The sequence below is a fragment of the Thalassophryne amazonica genome, chromosome 2, assembly GCF_902500255.1.
Source record: "Thalassophryne amazonica chromosome 2, fThaAma1.1, whole genome shotgun sequence".
In the NCBI taxonomy this organism is placed as follows: domain Eukaryota; kingdom Metazoa; phylum Chordata; class Actinopteri; order Batrachoidiformes; family Batrachoididae; genus Thalassophryne; species Thalassophryne amazonica.
In genome coordinates this window covers 71839243-71859029 of record NC_047104.1, presented here as the reverse complement: position 1 = coordinate 71859029, position 19787 = coordinate 71839243, and the positions used below count along the sequence as shown (strand labels likewise).

The 19787-nt window shown below is 41.2% G+C and overlaps 1 protein-coding gene across 1 annotated transcript in view; it reads left to right on the top strand.

The window, feature by feature from the left end:
* ctsba (cathepsin Ba) overlaps nt 1-19787 on the top strand; it is a 62614-nt gene that overhangs the window by 30401 nt on the left and 12426 nt on the right. The window contains exons 6-9 of the mRNA XM_034187754.1: nt 4065-4150; nt 4230-4376; nt 8284-8400; nt 10080-10208. Coding sequence (XP_034043645.1) covers nt 4065-4150; nt 4230-4376; nt 8284-8400; nt 10080-10208 — 479 coding nt within the window. The remainder of the gene's footprint in view (nt 1-4064; nt 4151-4229; nt 4377-8283; nt 8401-10079; nt 10209-19787) is intronic.

Here is a 19787-nt window from a genome sequence, read left to right as displayed (position 1 = left end):
GAGGCTCCAATGACAGAGCTCTAAATTTTTCCTCAACTTCTCGAGTACCATTAAGGGGTGGAGTTTATTGATACTCCAGTTTTTAAAAATTTATCACAGGGCCTTTTTAATACTAGGTTTCGGTACCCATCTCTAGGCTTAAACTGATTAATTTTATATAAAATTTTAGTTTTATATACTCCCGTCAAAGGAGAGTGACTCACTTTTGGAGCAGCTTCAAGTAGCCATTCAAGAAACAGAAAGATTTGTGACTTCTGCATTGGTTTTGTTTTTCAATACTGGAGGTTGGGATTTGATTCTAACTCAAGAGCCCTGGGTTGGGTCACCAAAATCCAGTTCTTGTATTGTATACACAGGAACCAAGGCAACCAGGGGCTGGAATTTTTGGAAAACAGTCAAGAAGCAAAACAGACAATTTTAGTAGTAATATTTGTCCAGTCAAATGTACAGCTTTTGTTGATTGACTGCTTCTTCCCAGTCATGGCTAATGTTGACAAAGGCCTAAAAACAAGGTTGTAATCGGTTGTATTGTTTTATTCCTGAAAATATTTATTAGCAGCTGGAATTTAATGAATTTCAGCAAGATGTCAAAGAAAGAAATCTACATTGATTTCCCCAAAACAGCACTGTCTCTTTTATAAAATTCTCTCCAGTGAAGGAGCTGTAAAAACAGAAATCTAACATTGAACAGTGTTTCTATTTGTAGCAGGAGTAGAGGCAGGGGGTGTATTTACCAATGTCATAATGCAAGGGTGTGTAAATTTGGAACTTCATTTTAATCCTATGTATGTATATGTGTATGTATGTTGAGATATATACGAGGGCTGTCCATAAAGTATAGGTCCTTTTTATTTTTTTCAAAAACTAAATGGATTTCATTCATATGTTTTTACGTCAGACATGCATGAACCCTCGTGCGCATGCGTGACTTTTTCCACGCCTGTCGGTGACGTCATTCGCCTGTGAGCACTCCTTGTGGGAGGAGTCGTCCAGCCCCTCGTCGGAATTCCTTTGTCTGAGAAGTTACTGAGAGACTGGCGCTTTGTTTGATCAAAATTTTTTTCTAAACCTGTGAGACACATTGAAGTGGACATGGTTCGAAAAATTAAGATGGTTTTCAGTGAAAATTTTAACGGCTGATGAGAGATTTTGAGGTGATACTGTCGCTTTAAGGACTTCCCACAGTGCGAGACGTCGCGCAGCGCTCTCAGGCGCCGTCGTCAGCCTGTTTCAAGCTGAAAACCTCCACATTTCAGGCTCTATTGATCCAGGACGTCGTGAGAGAACAGAGAAGTTTCAGAAGAAGTCGGTTTCAGCATTTTATCCGGATATTCCACTGTTAAAGGAGATTTTTTTAATGAAAGACGTGCGGACGGGTCCGCGCGTCGGGACGCAGCTGGCGCGGTGCGGCGGCACAGGAAAAACACCTCCGTGTTGATAACCATTTGTAAAATCCAGGCAGCTTTTGATGGCTTTCAGTGGAGTGAGTATATGAGAAATTGTTTAACACCTGGACATGTTCCAACTTGTCCTTAAGGCTTCCAACAGAGGTGTTTTTAGTGAAGGTTACAAATGTGAAGGTTACAAATGATCTTCTTATGGCCTCGGACAGTGGACTCATCTCTGTGCTTGTTCTGTTAGACCTCAGTGCTGCTTTTGATACTGTTGACCATAAAATTTTATTACAGAGATTAGAGCATGCCATAGGTATTAAAGGCACTGCGCTGCGGTGGTTTGAATCATATTTGTCTAATAGATTACAATTTGTTCATGTAAATGGGGAATCTTCTTCACAGACTAAAGTTAATTATGGAGTTCCACAAGGTTCTGTGCTAGGACCAATTTTATTCACTTTATACATGCTTCCCTTAGGCAGTATTATTAGACGGTATTGCTTAAATTTTCATTGTTACGCAGATGATACCCAGCTTTATCTATCCATGAAGCCAGAGGACACACACCAATTAGCTAAACTGCAGGATTGTCTTACAGACATAAAGACATGGATGACCTCTAATTTCCTGCTTTTAAACTCAGATAAAACTGAAGTTATTGTACTTGGCCCCACAAATCTTAGAAACATGGTGTCTAACCAGATCCTTACTCTGGATGGCATTACCCTGACCTCTAGTAATACTGTGAGAAATCTTGGAGTCATTTTTGATCAGGATATGTCATTCAAAGCGCATATTAAACAAATATGAAGGACTGCTTTTTTGCATTTACGCAGTGTCTCTAAAATTAGAAAGGTCTTGTCTCAGAGTGATGCTGAAAAACTAATTCATGCATTTATTTCCTCTAGGCTGGACTATTGTAATTCATTATTATCAGGTTGTCCTAAAAGTTCCCTAAAAAACCTTCAGTTAATTCAAAATGCTGCAGCTAGAGTACTGACGGGGACTAGAAGGAGAGAGCATATCTCACCCATATTGGCCTCTCTTCATTGGCTTCCTGTTAATTCTAGAATAGAATTTAAAATTCTTCTTCTTACTTATAAGGTTTTGAATAATCAGGTCCCATCTTATCTTAGGGACCTCGTAGTACCATATCACCCCAATAGAGCGCTTCGCTCTCAGACTGCAGGCTTACTTGTAGTTCCTAGGGTTTGTAAGAGTAGAATGGGAGGCAGAGCCTTCAGCTTTCAGGCTCCTCTCCTGTGGAACCAGCTCCCAATTCAGATCAGGGAGACAGACACCCTCTCTACTTTTAAGATTAGGCTTAAAACTTTCCTTTTTGCTAAAGCTTATAGTTAGGGCTGGATCAGGTGACCCTGAACCATCCCTTAGTTATGCTGCTATAGACGTAGACTGCTGGGGGGTTCCCATGATGCACTGTTTCTTTCTCTTTTTGCTCTGTATGCACCACTCTGCATTTAATCATTAGTGATCGATCTCTGCTCCCCTCCACAGCATGTCTTTTTCCTGGTTCTCTCCCTCAGCCCCAACCAGTCCCAGCAGAAGACTGCCCCTCCCTGAGCCTGGTTCTGCTGGAGGTTTCTTCCTGTTAAAAGGGAGTTTTTCCTTCCCACTGTAGCCAAGTGCTTGCTCACAGGGGGTCGTTTTGACCGTTGGGGTTTTACATAATTATTGTATGGCCTTGCCTTACAATATAAAGCGCCTTGGGGCAACTGTTTGTTGTGATTTGGCGCTATATAAAAAAATTGATTGATTGATTGATTGTTTTTCCTGTGGCGGAGCGTCGCGGCGGCTGCGTCCCGACGCGCGGACCCGTCCGCACGTCTTTCATTAAAAAAATCTCCTTTAACAGTGGAATATCCGGATAAAATGCTGAAACCGACTTCTTCTGAAACTTCTCTGTTCTCTCACGATGTCCTGGATCAATAGAGCCTGAAATGTGGAGGTTTTCAGCTTGAAACAGGCTGATGACGGCGCCTGGGAGCGCTGCGCGACGTCTCGCACCGTGGGAAGTCCTTAAAGCGACAGTATCACCTCAAAATCTCTCATCAGCCGTTAAAATTTTCACTGAAAACCAGCTTAATTTTTTGAACCATGTCCACTTCGATGTGTCTCACAGGTTTAGAAAAAATTTTGATCAAACAAAGCGCCAGTCTCTCAGCAACTTCTCAGACAAAGGAATTCTGACGAGGGGCTGGACGACTCCTCCCACAAGGAGTGCTCACAGGCGAATGACGTCACCGACAGGTGTGGAAAAACTCACGCATGCGCACGAGGGTTCAAGCATGTCTGACATAAAAACATATGAATGAAATCCATATAGTTTTTGAAAAAAATAAAAAGGACCTATACTTTATGGACAGACCTTGTGTGTGTATATATATATATAGATATAGATATAGATAGATAGATATCGGTTTAGGTGTGTAGGAATCTGTGTATATGTAGCAAAGGGTATTACTGGTTGTGGGGAAGAAGGGGTAGGGATAAATAAGCTGATGCTTCACCCTACCCCTTTTCGGACATGTTGGGTACACAGTAGGAACTTTTTTGTTGTTGTCTTTACTGATCTATCTTGTAATTGTTGTTGTATCAAATGTTTGAAATAAACAGTTTTCATTCATTCATTCATCCATCCTCTGTTCTTAGTTGTAATGGTGGCTTCCCTGCAGAGGCCTGGGGATATTGGACTAAGGCTGGATTGGTGTCTGGTGGTCTCTATGCATCCCACGTTGGTAAGTTGTATATATGAATGAGACCGTAATGGCGGGAGTGTGTGGTGTCTTGTAATTCTGATGCAGTCTTTGCCTTCAGGTTGCCAGCCTTACACCATCCCTCCATGTGAGCACCATGTGAATGGTTCCAGACCTGCTTGCACTGGTGAGGGGGGTGACACACCCCAGTGTGTCAAAAAGTGTGAACCTGGATATACACCCAGCTACGAAGAGGACAAACACTATGGTAAGAAAAGCAGTGGAGACTGTTTGTTTTCCATGAAAGTGTTTGGGATGGATTGGAGGTCACCATGTTCATGATACTCGATACTAATGGAACCATAGTTTCTAGGTCTGTCATGATAATTCTGATAAATGGACATGACTTTGATTGTTTTGTTTTTCTGACCTCAGTAATGCCCATTGTCATTGCGTATATAAGAATTTCATCAGCGTGCCTGAATAAAGGTAGGATTTCCACTGCCATATTGCAGGGCAGAGTTCTCCCTCACCCCTATGTCTGAAACAGGGGTCCCCAACCTTGCTCTTGGAGATCGCCTGTCCATATCTACTTGCTGCAACCACAGCTGATTAGACAAGAAAGTTTGGTGTTTCCTAACTCTTGACTGGCTGCATATGCCTGACTTGTTTATTTAGCAATAGATGAAGCAGGGAGAGCTGGAAAACCATGCAGTGTTGGTGATCCCGTGGTCTAAGATGAATGAACAGGGTTTAACAAAAAAAAAAGATACAAAGACACTTTAGCGTTATTTCTTGTCTGTCCTGCTGCTGTTTGCACTCCACCGTGTTGTTGTTGTTGTTTCATTGTGGATGGGGATGACCGTTCAACCACATGTGGTAAAGCGGAAAAGTTTTAATTCTGATTGCCAGTCACATGGCACTTAACGAAGGGCAGCGAAGCCCAAACGAAACAAGAAATCTGGACTTCTGTTGACATCATTTAACCTTTGCACAGCTTCATTTCTGCAGCTGGCGCTTCATCAGGATTTTTAAACTGTTGAAAAATTTGAACGAATGCCACTGAAAACCTCAATTCGTCCGTATTTGTTTTTGCTGTCGTTCTTGACGGTTTTTATCATTTGCTTAGTTTTTGTAACGTTAGCATTTAGTTTGACTTTGTTTGACCAGCTGAATGTTTTCACACAGTACAGAAGCCATTTCTGAGCACTGCCGCTGCGTTCATGTACTGTCAGAAATTACAGGGCAAACTCAGCCTGTTTGCTTGGATTTTTTTTTTTAATCTGGGTGGGGGGGTCAGCTTCAATGGGCTCAGGCACCTGATATAGGCCAGAATTAATCTTTTGTGTGGATACAATTAATTTTGCCACAAGCAACTGCTGGATTTGAAACAATAAAAAAGTTGTGTAATTTCTGACAAAGAATATGAGTGTAGGAATGACAATCCAGCCCTTATGTACATGTGGCAACAGGTAGATAATTCAAATGATTATATAAAGAGCTGTTCTGGAAGGCAGAATTCACGTTGTGGGTCAGTGGCAGCTGGTGGAAAGAACCGCACCTGTGAGTCAATGCGCGGCGTTCAAACGGACTGATCACTTTACTACTCTGATATATTCAATCATCTTTACGCTTACATTTATTACCCCTTTTGATAGTTTTCTGTTACAAATCAATATATATGGCTTAGTAATGTAATACGGTGATAGAGCAGTCACCACGGCACAAGATCGTTTTTTTTTTTTTTTTTTAATTGGCGCAAGATGGAGCGCCCAGCGTGTCAAGACAGTGAAGGTTCGGTTGCGCTCCTTCCCAGCACTGAGTCCTGGAACTCAGAGATGCAGACACACTGCTCCAGCTGTGGCTCCAGGCGCATTTCGTTTAAAGCGTCAAGATCAACATTAGCTTCGGTCTCATTCTGTTCCTCTTTCGTCCCTTTTGCACTCTTGGTTAGCAGGCTGTTCGGTGATAAAGCTCATTTGGGCACCTTTTCTCAATTAATTCTTACTTTTTCCCCTTCGTTCAGGAATCGTTGTATGCCGTGTGACTGGGCCATAAGATAAGACCAACAACACCACCCGGTGATATGGCCCCGTGACCATTCAAATTTAAATTATCCCAAAAAGGCTACGCTAGGTTCATGGAATAAAGAGAGGTGTGTTATCAAAAAGGTAGATTTATTTACACAGCTTAAAAGGAGACTTACAATTACATACAGTATATTCCCACACTCTCATTACTTGCACAAGTCATGAAATACACAGTTCACCTGTGACTGTTCCTTATCTCTGTCTCAACCAGTTTCTTTATATTGCACTTTCCCAGACAGAAGTCAGACTACCACAGCAAGAATTTTAGCTGAGGAAGCTTCTGCGATTTGAAGCGAAACGTCTTTGTGTCAAGCAACCTAGTCCAGTCGAAGATTCAAGCTTCTCTACTTTCCCAGAACTTCTATATTGCACTTTCCAGTCAGGGTGAGCGATTCACCTGTGACCCTGATTCACGTGAACTAAACAGAAACTGAAGGCAAAGAACAGAACTAAAGAAAACCACATATTCTACAAACCAAATAAATCATCAAAATAACCAGGCAAATATACACAAAATTAGGACACAGAAAATTCAGACATATCAGTCAGGTGATACGAATCCGGTAACAGGTGTGTGCAGCTGCTGCGCCAGAAGAAGGTGCAACACTTCTGAGCAGCAACACGCCCACAGCTGTTGAAAACCAGTCGAACCAATATGAACAAAACAGCCCCTTTAATAGGAAGTGGTGGCTCAGCCGTGATTCTTCAAATGAGAAACATGGGTATGAATAAACAACCAATTACTTTATTAACCCTGCCTGTGTGGTTAGCATTTTACCTGCTGGTGGAGGTGCGCGCACTCACAGACAGGAGGAGAGGAGGAGATCTGTGACAGAAGTCACAACAAGGTCCCATAACCCAGGCTCACAATAGAGAGCCCCAAGCCCACTAGGAGTCTGACCGCACGCAGGGTTTTATTAAAAAGACGACCTGAAAGTTCAGCTACAATTTGCCAGAAAGTACATCTGAGATGCAAGACTAGATTTAATCTTTTGATGAACGAAAACCCTCCTCTGTGCCACTTCATCATGAAGCTGTATAACTGGGGATACAAAATGCAAAACATGCACTGTGCACAATTTCTCCAATCACAGTCACAGAAGCCTGTAACTTCTTCTGGGTTGTCTGGGTCTCTTGGTGGCTTTCCTCACGCTTCTCCTTCTTGCACATTTACTTAGTTTTTGAGAACTGTCTACTCCACACAGATGTACCATAGTGCCATACTGTTTGCATTTCTGCGTAACTGATGTAAATAAAGTTCAAGACATATTCAGTGACTTGGAAATGTTCATCCCCTAACTTATCTGAAGAGAACTGGCAATTAAACTGATTATTTACAGGTATTATACCAAAGGGGCTGATTACTTTTGCAACACATCATCTTGGCTTTTATATTTTTAATTAATTTATATCAAATTGTCGAGATTTGTTTTGAGTTTAGAATAAAGGAAGACAATTTTAGAAATTTTTATATTGAGAAGCCTGATTTGCTTTTTGTATTTGCAATGCCAAACAAATTAAAATGCATGAAATACCAAAGGGGGCAGCACGGTGGCTTAGTCGTTAGCACTGTTGCGTCACAGTGAGAAGATCATGGGTTCAATTCCCGCCTGTGGCCTTTCTGTGTGGAGTTTGCATGTTCTCCCCATGTTTGCGTGGGTTCCCTCTGGGTGCTCCGGCTTCCTCCCACATCCAAAGACATGCGGGTTAGGTGAATCGGAAACTTTAAGTTGTCCATAGGTGTGCGTGCAGGTGTGAATGTGTTTGTCTGTATGTGGCCCTGTGACCGACTGGCGTCCTGTCCAGGGTGTGCCCTGCCTTAAAGTCTGACTGCTGGGATAGGCTCCAGTGCCCCATGACCCTTAATTGGAGTAAGCGGTTGAAGGTGTGTGTGTGTGTGTGTGTAAAACCAAGGGGCTGAATCCTTTTGCAAGCCACTGTATTATATAACAAAAAACAGTTATCGTGACAGGCTCAACTGTCTCAAATCATTAACTAGCTGTTAAATGAAATTAATGTAATGTGATATATTGCAGCTGATAAGAGTCTCCTCCTCCCCCCCCCCCTTCTAAATGTGTGTTTTAGGGAAAACCGCTTACAACGTTCCATCAGAAGTGGAGCAGATTCAGACTGAGATTTACAAGAACGGTCCAGTAGAGGGAGCCTTTACTGTCTATGAAGACTTCTTGCTGTACAAGTCTGGTAAGAATGCAGTAAAAATGTTAATGTGTACATACTTGTCAAGCAGTTTAATTGATAAAATTAAAAATGCAGATGGTAAAACCCACTGCAGTGTTTCTGTAAAACATTCTTTATTGAACATACTGACTCTCTTTCTTCCTTGTAATATTCCTCACCATTTTATTTATTAAAATATTTGTGGGTCAGCCAAGGACCTATTTATTTATTATTGGACGAAAAGCTGGTTAAAAGCCAAGGTCAAAATGTTGGACCTGTGTTTATATTTGGGATATTAATTAAAATGGCCATATCAAGGAAATGGTTACAGATACACCTATGTTACAATTAAGTATTGCTAACACCCTTGGCACGCCTTGACGATTTAGCCAGCGTATGCCGAGCATAGCAAAAATGCTGGCATACGTCATATAAGTGGTAAGTTTTGTTTAAGATAAGAGCATGCTGATATACGGTGAGTACATCGAAAAATTTTGAGCATGCACAATATTTTCAACGGCAGCATATGGCCGATATGTCCCGCATATGCAGACCATACGTTTAGGTAAGTTAAGCAATGGTTGACACACATTTAAGTTATTCATAAGTTGAAATGCATCCCTTGATGCTGTTCATTGATTGGCTGAATAAGTGAAACCTGTAGTCATGCTAACAGTTCAGACGGTTACAAATATTTAAACCATTCACACACTAAGTAAATATAAAGTCTTAATCTTACCTGTTATGTCGTTTCAGTCGGCTTCATCATCCCAGCTTGATGATTGTCCGTTTTACAGACAATAAAGTTTTATCTTATGAAAACATATCCACATAAAGCATCCTGGTTTTGGAAAATGACGGCTAAAACTATTTTAATTTCTTGTCATGGTTGAAGAAATGTAGCGTTTTTAAAGAAGTCCTTTGTGTTTGTCTGCTCTCTGTGCGTTTCTCAGCCTGAACCAGAGAACACTGGCGCTTTGTGATACAACAAGAAAATTAACTTATTTTAAAAGTTGAAAGAGTCACAGCGCCTCATTCATTTACGTCAGCGTTTGCCACAGGCATCAGTCGATTCTTCAACATTCTGCACGCAATGAAAATAAATCCCATGATCCACCAAGACAAAAATTTAAAAAAAACTAATTACTTTGTTAAATTACTTTGTTTGGCCTCCATGTGGAACGCCGAGGCCGCGCAACAGAGTATATGTGCTCAGTGACCTGCTCGTCAGTATTTACATGTTCCGCCTGCCAGGCAAAAGGGTTCTGCTGGTAGTGGAGATGCAAAACAAGCCAGACTTAACTGTTGCGACCGTACCATACTGTGCAATACTGACCTGGACTGCTCAGTGGAAATGGTGCTGTCAGCTTATGCTGGCTAAATCATCAAGGTGTGACAGCTGCATTAACGTATTCGGTGCATTTTTCATACATCGGCATGTGTTGGCTAAATCATCAAGGTGTGACCGGGCCCTAACTGTTTAACTCAAAAACAGTTTGGAGCTAATACAGATGGAACATGGTGGAATATTGTATGTCAGTCATTGTTAAAGTGGTTCAGTTTTTTTGAGAGGATTGATTAGAAAAATAAAAAAGGCCACCTAGAACCATATATTACAGTATCAATCGTTCTCAAAAAATTGTAAGGATTGAGTGTTGCACTCTGAGTGGCCCTGTGTGTTTGTTTGTTTATTGTATGTTCAGGTGTATATCAGCATGTGTCTGGATCTGCTGTGGGTGGCCATGCCATTAAGGTCCTGGGTTGGGGTGAGGAAGATGGTACTGCCTACTGGCTCTGCGCTAACTCCTGGAATACAGACTGGGGGGATAATGGTGAGACTAGGGACACTTTATTACTTTAACTTGAATTGTCAGAATAATTACTCTGTCATAAACAAATCAGTGTCCATAAAAATAATATATATTAGTTTTCAGTAGATTGTGCAGGCAGACCTAATAAAATGTTAACTTACTGTATTTTGTGGAGTATAAGTTGTGTGTGTGTGTGTGTGTATATTTATATATATATATATATATATATATATATATAATTTATTTATTTATTTTTACTAGTTTGAGAGGTCCTGTCCTGTGATTTATAGTCTGGTGCGGCTTGTATACAAAAAAAGTATTACCACAAAGTTTCTTTACACTTGAAATGAGAAACGCACCATTAAACTACCTTTTCATTTTTAAAAACAAGAGAGGTGGAAACTTCTAACAGGGCTTGATTACTTTCAGCATGCATTTTAAACTGAGTCGGTCACACTTAAAGCATTCTTTAAATGAGCGATCATGATGGCGTTACTATTTTGAGATTTTCCTCATGTCAGGCCCCAGATAAAATACAATTAGCAGTCATGCTCACTTAAAGCAAATATGTACAGGGATAGAGAAATCCACTGGTACACTGACCAGTAACTTTTGACCTATGTGTAGTTGATATTTTCCCCTGCTAGACCAATATCTACTTAAAAATCTTGTCAGTCTAGTGATTAAAAGTGTGCGACAAGACCAGCAATTTTTTTTTTCAATCTTGCGCCTTAAATAACTGAGCCACTGTTCGCAGATTACAGTGACCCATGCTGTTCAAACCACTGACTTCATAAATGAAGCTCAGTCATCAAAGGAGAATTGTGTAAAAGTATGCAGTGTACACATACTATTTTACCTTAAATAGAATGTGTGTAACAGGAGCAGTGCACAGAAAGAGTAGCAGAGCAGAGCTGGTTCAGACAGACTCAGCAAGAGTTAACACTGCATGCCCATATATGGCACACATAAAAAGAAAACTTAGATCAATTGACACTCAGCACACAGCCAAGATATCAAAGGAGTGGCTTCAGGACAACTCTGTGAATGTCCTTGAGTGGCCCAAACCGAACCAGACCTGAATCCAGTTGATCTGTAGAGATCTGAAAATGGCTGTGCACCGACGCTCTCCATCCAACCTGATGGAGTTGAGAGGTGCTGCAAAGAGGAATGGCCAAAACTGCCCAAAGATAAGTGGGCAAAGGGTGTGAATACTTAAGTTCATGTGATTTCTTAATGCTTATGTGTGTCCAGGCAGTCTGTAAAAACAGCATGATGGAGACAGTCCATATCCATCATGTTCACAACAGCAGTAAACCAGCATCCTGTGACACAAACAGCACGTCACCATAATTAGGTTCCACAGTCCGACAGACTCTGAAAAAGTTAAGTGTTTTGGGATGAAGTGTTTCGTCTCCTCTGTAAAGCCGAGCCACCACTTTCAAAGAAATGCCCCAAAGCTTCGCTATCAGACATGCCCGTATTTGTTTCACTTGTCTGTCAGCCATTGGGATGTTTCTGTTGCTATGTATGTCACAGGCTGAGAATTGCTGAGTGAGATGCTCAGGGAAAGCAATAAAAACCTCAGAGACCACTCATTATTGGGTGCGGAGAGACTTACAGTCATGAAAACTTTGATGTTGTGTTGCTAACTGGGACGTTAAAAATATGTGACGTCCTTTAAAGCTAAAAGGAGACTTGGTCTGGTGCCATTGGAATAATATGTTCTTCTGGTCCTATGTATTTAAAAACTCTGCCCTATGTCGTAACAAGAGTTAAACTCAGTTCTTGTCACAGCAATTCTGCCTTGTATCAGAATATGTTGCTTGTTATTGCGCCTCTAGTTAAGTGAGAGTATTCTCCGGTTTGGTTATCTTGTTTAATCTACTTTATTAAGGTAGGATAAAAATGAGAGTGAGGAGTCTCTAATACAACCATTTATAGCATCCCATAAAAATCCAGGATCACTACTGAGCTTGCATTAATATCTATAAAAGGTGTTTAACTTTTCTTTGAGAAAAGTGCAAAAATCTACATTTGTAAGAAGTGAAACATTGAATCGCCAACGTGGAGCTCTAGAGGAGATATACGTAGGAGTGTAAAATGCGCTACGACAGTGCTCTGATCTGATAAAGAACAAGGCTTGATAACAACATCATGTATTTTTTGAAAGGGAAGTAGTTTAGGTTAATATATCTATTCTGGAAAAACTCTGGTTTCTGGTTGCATAAAAAATGTATTGTTTAGATATGGGGTTGATAGTGCATTAAAGGTCTGTTAAGCTAAATGCTGACAGAAAATTCTGAAAGTCTTCTGATGCTTGCTGCTGTGGACTGCTGAGCAGATCTATCCAATATCATGTTTACAACACAATTTATGTCAGTGTCAAGAATAAGTGAAAATTCCTGAAGTTGCAGTAAGACTTCTGTTTAGCTGGGAAAAAAAACAAACAAACTCTGGTTTGTATTGAGTACGTTTACATGCAGCCAATAACCCTTTCATAACCTTTTCATAACCAGAATATTAGCAATAACCCGGTTGCGCATGGCCATGTAAACACCCGCAAAAACCCGAATATGCTCATATTCCGGTTTTTAAAAACCCGAATAAGACCCCTGCGTTACTCCTTTTCTAACCCGAATATCAGGTCATATAAACACGCATCGGGATATCCCCATAGAAAGGAACATTATTTTGGGTTCTGCGCATGTCCTATCCACAAGGAATCTTGGTCTTTTGAGTATGGCAACTACTTGTATGCGGCACGCGCAACCCATCGGACACCACAGAAGCAGAGGTAAACAGCGCATTGTATTCTGCGTCCTTATCAGGCGGGCCGGTCGCGGCACTGGTCCGCGTCACCGCGATTGCTCTCGCTGCCTCCGATGCGCTTACTGAGTCTGCGGGCTTGGTAAACGCCGCAGCGGGCCACTCACACTGCCCCCCTCTCTGCTGTGCGGAGCTGCGCCATCTCTGGCGACAGGTCCAGAGACTATGCTCGCTGTTTTGATGCAAAGGCAGCCCGCAAGGATAGATTTCTTGCGGAAACAAATCCACAGTGCCACAGGATCTCGGTATATTGCAGCCACAGAGCTCCGTGGCCATGACTTGGATTCCTTGCGGTTCCCGCATCAGTACCCCTGAAGGCAGTGAGCGAAGGGACAGCACGCGCATTGTGTTCTGCATGTGTCTATTTATAATTTTCTCGCCCGGAAGAAAAAAGTGTGTATACACAGGAGAGAAAAAGTGAGAAAATGTTAATGCCTGTTTGAGAAAAGTGTATAAAGTGTGTAGTGAGGGGTTTTACACGAAGCAGGATTTGCACGAACGCCAGACCAAATCAAGCACCGGTGGAAGACGTGCATCGCTGTTTAGATGAGGATATTCCAAATGATACCAGTGACCATGTATACAGGAGTAACTCTGTCAGCTTAAGCATGTAAATGGGTTATTCCTAATGATTCAGAAACCAGAATATTGACCTTAACCCGAATATTAACGGCATGTAAACATACTAATTGTGATGGAGCATAAACTGAAATAAAAGCAAATTTGCCTCCAGATACAGGGAGGCAAATAAGTATTTGATCCCACCTACAAAGAATGGAGAGGTACACTTAGGTACACGTAGGTACACTTCAACTGTGAGAGAGAGAATCGTTTCCAGAAAATCACATCATATGATTTTTAAATAATTAATTTGCATTTTATTGCATGAAATGAGTATTTGATCACTTACCAACCAGCAATAATTCTGGCTCTCACAGACCTGTTAGTTTTTATTTACCTGTATAAAAGACACCTGTCCACACACTCTGTCAATCACACTCCAACCTGTCTACCATGGCCAAGACCAAAGAGCTGTCTCAGGACACGAGGGACAAAATTGTAGAGCTGCACAAAGCTGGAATGGACTACAAGCAGCTTGGTGAGAAGGCAACAACTGTTGGTGCAATTATTAGAAAATGGAAGAAACAGAAGATGACTGTCAATCTTCCTCAGTCTGGGGCTCCATGAAAGATCTCACCTTGTAGGGTAAGGAGAATTCTGAGAAAGACCAGAACTACATGGGAGGACCTCGTCAATGACCTGAATAGTCACAAAGATTACATTAGTAACACACTACGCCGTCATGGTTTAAAATCCTGCAGAGCATGCAAGGTCCCCCTGCTCAAACCAGTGCAACCGTAACCCTTTGAACTTCACCAGTGACCATCTGGATGATCCAAGAGAGGCATGGGAGAAGGTCGTGTGGTCAGATGAGACCAAAATAGAGCTTTTGGCATCAACTCCACTAGCCATGTTTTGAGGATGAGAACAACCTCAAGAACACCGTCCCAAGCTTGAAGCATGGGGGTGGAAACATCATTTTTGGGGTGCTTTTCTTCAAAGGGGACAGGACGACTGCACCGTATTGAAAGGAGGATGGATGGGGTCATGTATCGCAAGATTTTAGCAAACAACCTCCATCCCTCAGTCAGAGCATTGAAGATGGGTCATGGCTTCCAGCATGACAATGACCCCAAACACACAGCCAGGACAACTAAAGAGTGGATCCGTAAGAAGCATTTCAAGGTCCTGGAGTGGCCTGGCCAGTATCCAGACCTGAACTCAATAGGAAATCTTTGGAGGGAGCTGAAACTCGAAACCTGAAAGATCTGGAGAAGATTTGTATGGAGAGTGGACCAAAATCCCTACTACAGTGTGTGGAAACTTGGTCAAGAACTACAGGAAACATCTGACCTCTTTAATAGCAAACAAGGTTTTTTGTACCAAATATTCAGGTCTGATTTTCTATTGTATCAGATACTTACATCATGCAATAAAATGCAAATTAATTATAAAAAAAAATCATACAATGTGATTTTCTTTTTTTATTATTATTTTTTTATTTTCTTTATTAGGGCTGGATCAGGTGACCCTGAACCATCCCTTAGTTATGCTGCTATAGACTTAGACTGCTGGGGGGTTCCCATGATGCACTGAGTGTTTTTCTCTTTTTGCTCTGTATGCACCACTCTGCATTTAATCATTAGTGATTGATCTCTGCTCCCCTCCACAGCATGTCTTTTTCCTGGTTCTCTCCCTCAGCCCCAACCAGTCCCAGCAGAGGACTGCCCCTCCCTGAGCCTGGTTCTGCTGGAGGTTTCTTACTGTTAAAAGGGAGTTTTTCCTTCCCACTGTCACCAAGTGCTTGCTCACAGGGGGTCATTTTGACCGTTGGGGTTTTTACGTAATTATTGTATGGCCTTGCTTACAATATAAAGCGCCTTGGGGCAACTGTTTGTTGTGATTTGGCGCTATATAAATAAAATTGATTTATTAGAAGACAAAGACAACATGACAACATAAAACAAAACAGGCATTAACGAACACTGGCAACAACGGTAATATAAAGAAATAAATGCATGAGGATAATAACCATATAACAAACAATAGACATGATACACAAGGAGGTATATATACATATGCATACATACACACACATATATACACATATGTACATGTATACACATACATACATACCCACATGCACACACGTCTACAAAACACATATCTGTGTATATGAATAGCAATAATCATAACATCAATCCATACCACAGCAACAACAACGATTAAACAACCTTTCAAAATAGTGTGACATTGATTATTGCGTTGTATCTGACCCATTCTTTTTGTTTTTTTTTTTGTTTTTTTTTGTTTTTTTGTCTGTGTGTGGGTCTCATCTTGTATGCTGCATTAAAAAAAAAGTGGAATGTAGTCCATTAAAAACACACAGACATAAATGTAGGGTTAGAATGGACAGGATCCTTGAATGTGAAGTGTTTTATTTTTAATTATCTTTAATGTATATATATATTAAATATATATTGGTTGGGTGGTTGGCTCTCACTGCGGTATTGTATCACTTCCTGTTCCGGAGCACAGCGGTGTTTTTCTGTATCTGTTAGCTGTTTAATCTGCGCAGTTAGATTGATCTAGTTATCTAGATTATGATTTGTTTCCCAGTGTAATCTTTACGTGCCTTAACTAAAGCACTCCTTCTGCTGAATCACCTCTAAATTATTTACACATTATTCACTTTGCGTGTTTTTAGGAATCCGCTAGGTTAGCGTAGCCACTAGCTCTTAGCCGATTTAGCATGGCGGCTTCTCCTGTCTCTCCCGCACTTTTCTGCTCTGGGTGTGAAATGTTTAGTTATTCCTCGGCCTCCTTTAGCAGTAACGGTACTTGTAATAAGTGTAGCTTATTCGTAGCTTTGGAGGCCAGGCTGGGCGAATTGGAGACTCGGCTCCGCACCGTGGAAAATTCTACAGCTAGCCAGGCCCCTGTAGTCGGTGCGGACCAAGGTAGCTTAGCCGCCGTTAGTTTCCCTCTGGCAGATCCCGAGCAGCCGGGAAAGCAGGCCGACTGGGTGACGGTGAGGAGGAAGCGTAGCCCTAAACAGAAGGCCCGTGTACACCGCCAACCCGTTCACATCTCTAACCGTTTTTCCCCACTCGACGACACACCCGCCGAGGATCAAACTCTGGTTATTGGCGACTCTGTTTTGAGAAATGTGAAGTTAGCGACACCAGCAACCATAGTCAATTGTCTTCTGGGGGCCAGAGCAGGCGACATTGAAGGAAATTTGAAACTGCTGGCTAAGGCTAAGCGTAAATTTGGTAAGATTGTAATTCACGTCGGCAGTAATGACACCCGGTTACGCCAATCGGAGGTCACTAAAATTAACATTAAATCGGTGTGTAACTTTGCAAAAACAATGTCGGACTCTGTAGTTTTCTCTGGGCCCCTCCCCAATCGGACCGGGAGTGACATGTTTAGCCGCATGTTCTCCTTGAATTGCTGGCTGTCTGAGTGGTGTCCAAAAAATGAGGTGGGCTTCATAGATAATTGGCAAAGCTTCTGGGGAAAACCTGGTCTTGTTAGGAGAGACGGCATCCATCCCACCTTGGATGGAGCAGCTCTCATTTCTAGAAATCTGGCCAATTTTCTTAAATCCTCCAAACCGTGACTATCCAGGGTTGGGACCAGGAAGCAGAGTTGTAGTCTTATACACCTCTCTGCAGCTTCTCTCCCCCTGCCATCCCCTCATTACCCCATCCCCGTAGAGACGGTGCCTGCTCCCAGACCACCAATAACCAGCAAAAATCTATTTAAGCATAAAAATTCAAAAAGAAAAAATAATATAGCACCTTCAACTGCACCACAGACTAAAACAGTTAAATGTGGTGTATTAAACATTAGGTCTCTCTCTTCTAAGTCCCTGTTGGTAAATGATATAATAATTGATCAACATATTGATTTATTCTGCCTAACAGAAACCTGGTTACAGCAGGATGAATATGTTAGTTTAAATGAGTCAACACCCCCGAGTCACACTAACTGTCAGAATGCTCGTAGCACAGGCCGGGGCGGAGGATTAGCAGCAATCTTCCATTCCAGCTTATTAATTAATCAAAAACCCAGACAGAGCTTTAATTCATTTGAAAGCTTGTCTCTTAGTCTTGTCCATCCAAATTGGAAGTCCCAAAAACCAGTTTTATTTGTTATTATGTATCGTCCACCTGGTCGTTACTGTGAGTTTCTCTGTGAATTTTCAGACCTTTTGTCTGACTTAGTGCTTAGCTCAGGTAAGATAATTATAGTGGGCAATTTTAACATCCACACAGATGCTGAGAATGACAGCCTCAACACTGCATTTAATCTATTATTAGACTCTATTGGCTTTGCTCAAAAAGTAAATGAGTCCACCCACCACTTTAATCATATCTTAGATCTTGTTCTGACTTATGGTATGGAAATAGAAGACTTAACAGTATTCCCTGAAAACTCCCTTCTGTCTGATCATTTCTTAATAACATTTACATTTACTCTGATGGACTACCCAGCAGTGGGGAATAAGTTTCATTACACTAGAAGTCTTTCAGAAAGCGCTGTAACTAGGTTTAAGGATATGATTCCTTCTTTATGTTCTCTAATGCCATATACCAACACAGTGCAGAGTAGCTACCTAAACTCTGTAAGGGAGATAGAGTATCTCGTCAATAGTTTTACATCCTCATTGAAGACAACTTTGGATGCTGTAGCTCCTCTGAAAAAGAGAGCTTTAAATCAGAAGTGTCTGACTCCGTGGTATAACTCACAAACTCGTAGCTTAAAGCAGATAACCCGTAAGTTGGAGAGGAAATGGCGTCTCACTAATTTAGAAGATCTTCACTTAGCCTGGAAAAAGAGTCTGTTGCTCTATAAAAAAGCCCTCCATAAAGCTAGGACATCTTTCTACTCATCACTAATTGTTGAAAATAAGAACAACCCCATGTTTCTTTTCAGCACTGTAGCCAGGCTGACAAAGAGTCAGAGCTCTATTGAGCTGAGTATTCCATTAACTTTAACTAGTAATGACTTCATGACTTTCTTTGCTAACAAAATTTTAACTATTAGAGAAAAAATTACTCATAACCATCCCAAAGACATATCGTTATCTTTGGCTGCTTTCAGTGATGCCGGTATTTGGTTAGACTCTTTCTCTCCGATTGTTCTGTCTGAGTTATTTTCATTAGTTACTTCATCCAAACCATCAACATGTTTATTAGACCCCATTCCTACCAGGCTGCTCAAGGAAGCCCTACCATTATTTAATGCTTCGATCTTAAATATGATCAATCTATCTTTGTTAGTTGGCTATGTACCACAGGCTTTTAAGGTGGCAGTAATTAAACCATTACTTAAAATGCCATCACTTGACCCAGCTATCTTAGCTAATTATAGGCCAATCTCCAACCTTCCTTTTCTCTCAAAAATTCTTGAAAGGGTAGTTGTAAAACAGCTAACTGATCATCTGCAGAGGAATGGTCTATTTGAAGAGTTTCACTCAGGTTTTAGAATTCATCATAGTACAGAAACAGCATTAGTGAAGGTTACAAATGATCTTCTTATGGCCTCGGACAGTGGACTCATCTCTGTGCTTGTTCTGTTAGACCTCAGTGCTGCTTTTGATACTGTTGACCATAAAATTTTATTACAGAGATTAGAGCATGCCATAGGTATTAAAGGCACTGCGCTGCGGTGGTTTGAATCATATTTGTCTAATAGATTACAATTTGTTCATGTAAATGGGGAATCTTCTTCACAGACTAAAGTTAATTATGGAGTTCCACAAGGTTCTGTGCTAGGACCAATTTTATTCACTTTATACATGCTTCCCTTAGGCAGTATTATTAGATGGTATTGCTTAAATTTTCATTGTTACGCAGATGATACCCAGCTTTATCTATCCATGAAGCCAGAGGACACACACCAATTAGCTAAACTGCAGGATTGTCTTACAGACATAAAGACATGGATGACCTCTAATTTCCTGCTTTTAAACTCAGATAAAACTGAAGTTATTGTACTTGGCCCCACAAATCTTAGAAACATGGTGTCTAACCAGATCCTTACTCTGGATGGCATTACCCTGACCTCTAGTAATACTGTGAGAAATCTTGGAGTCATTTTTGATCAGGATATGTCATTCAAAGCGCATATTAAACAAATATGTAGGACTGCTTTTTTGCATTTACGCAATATCTCTAAAATCAGAAAGGTCTTGTCTCA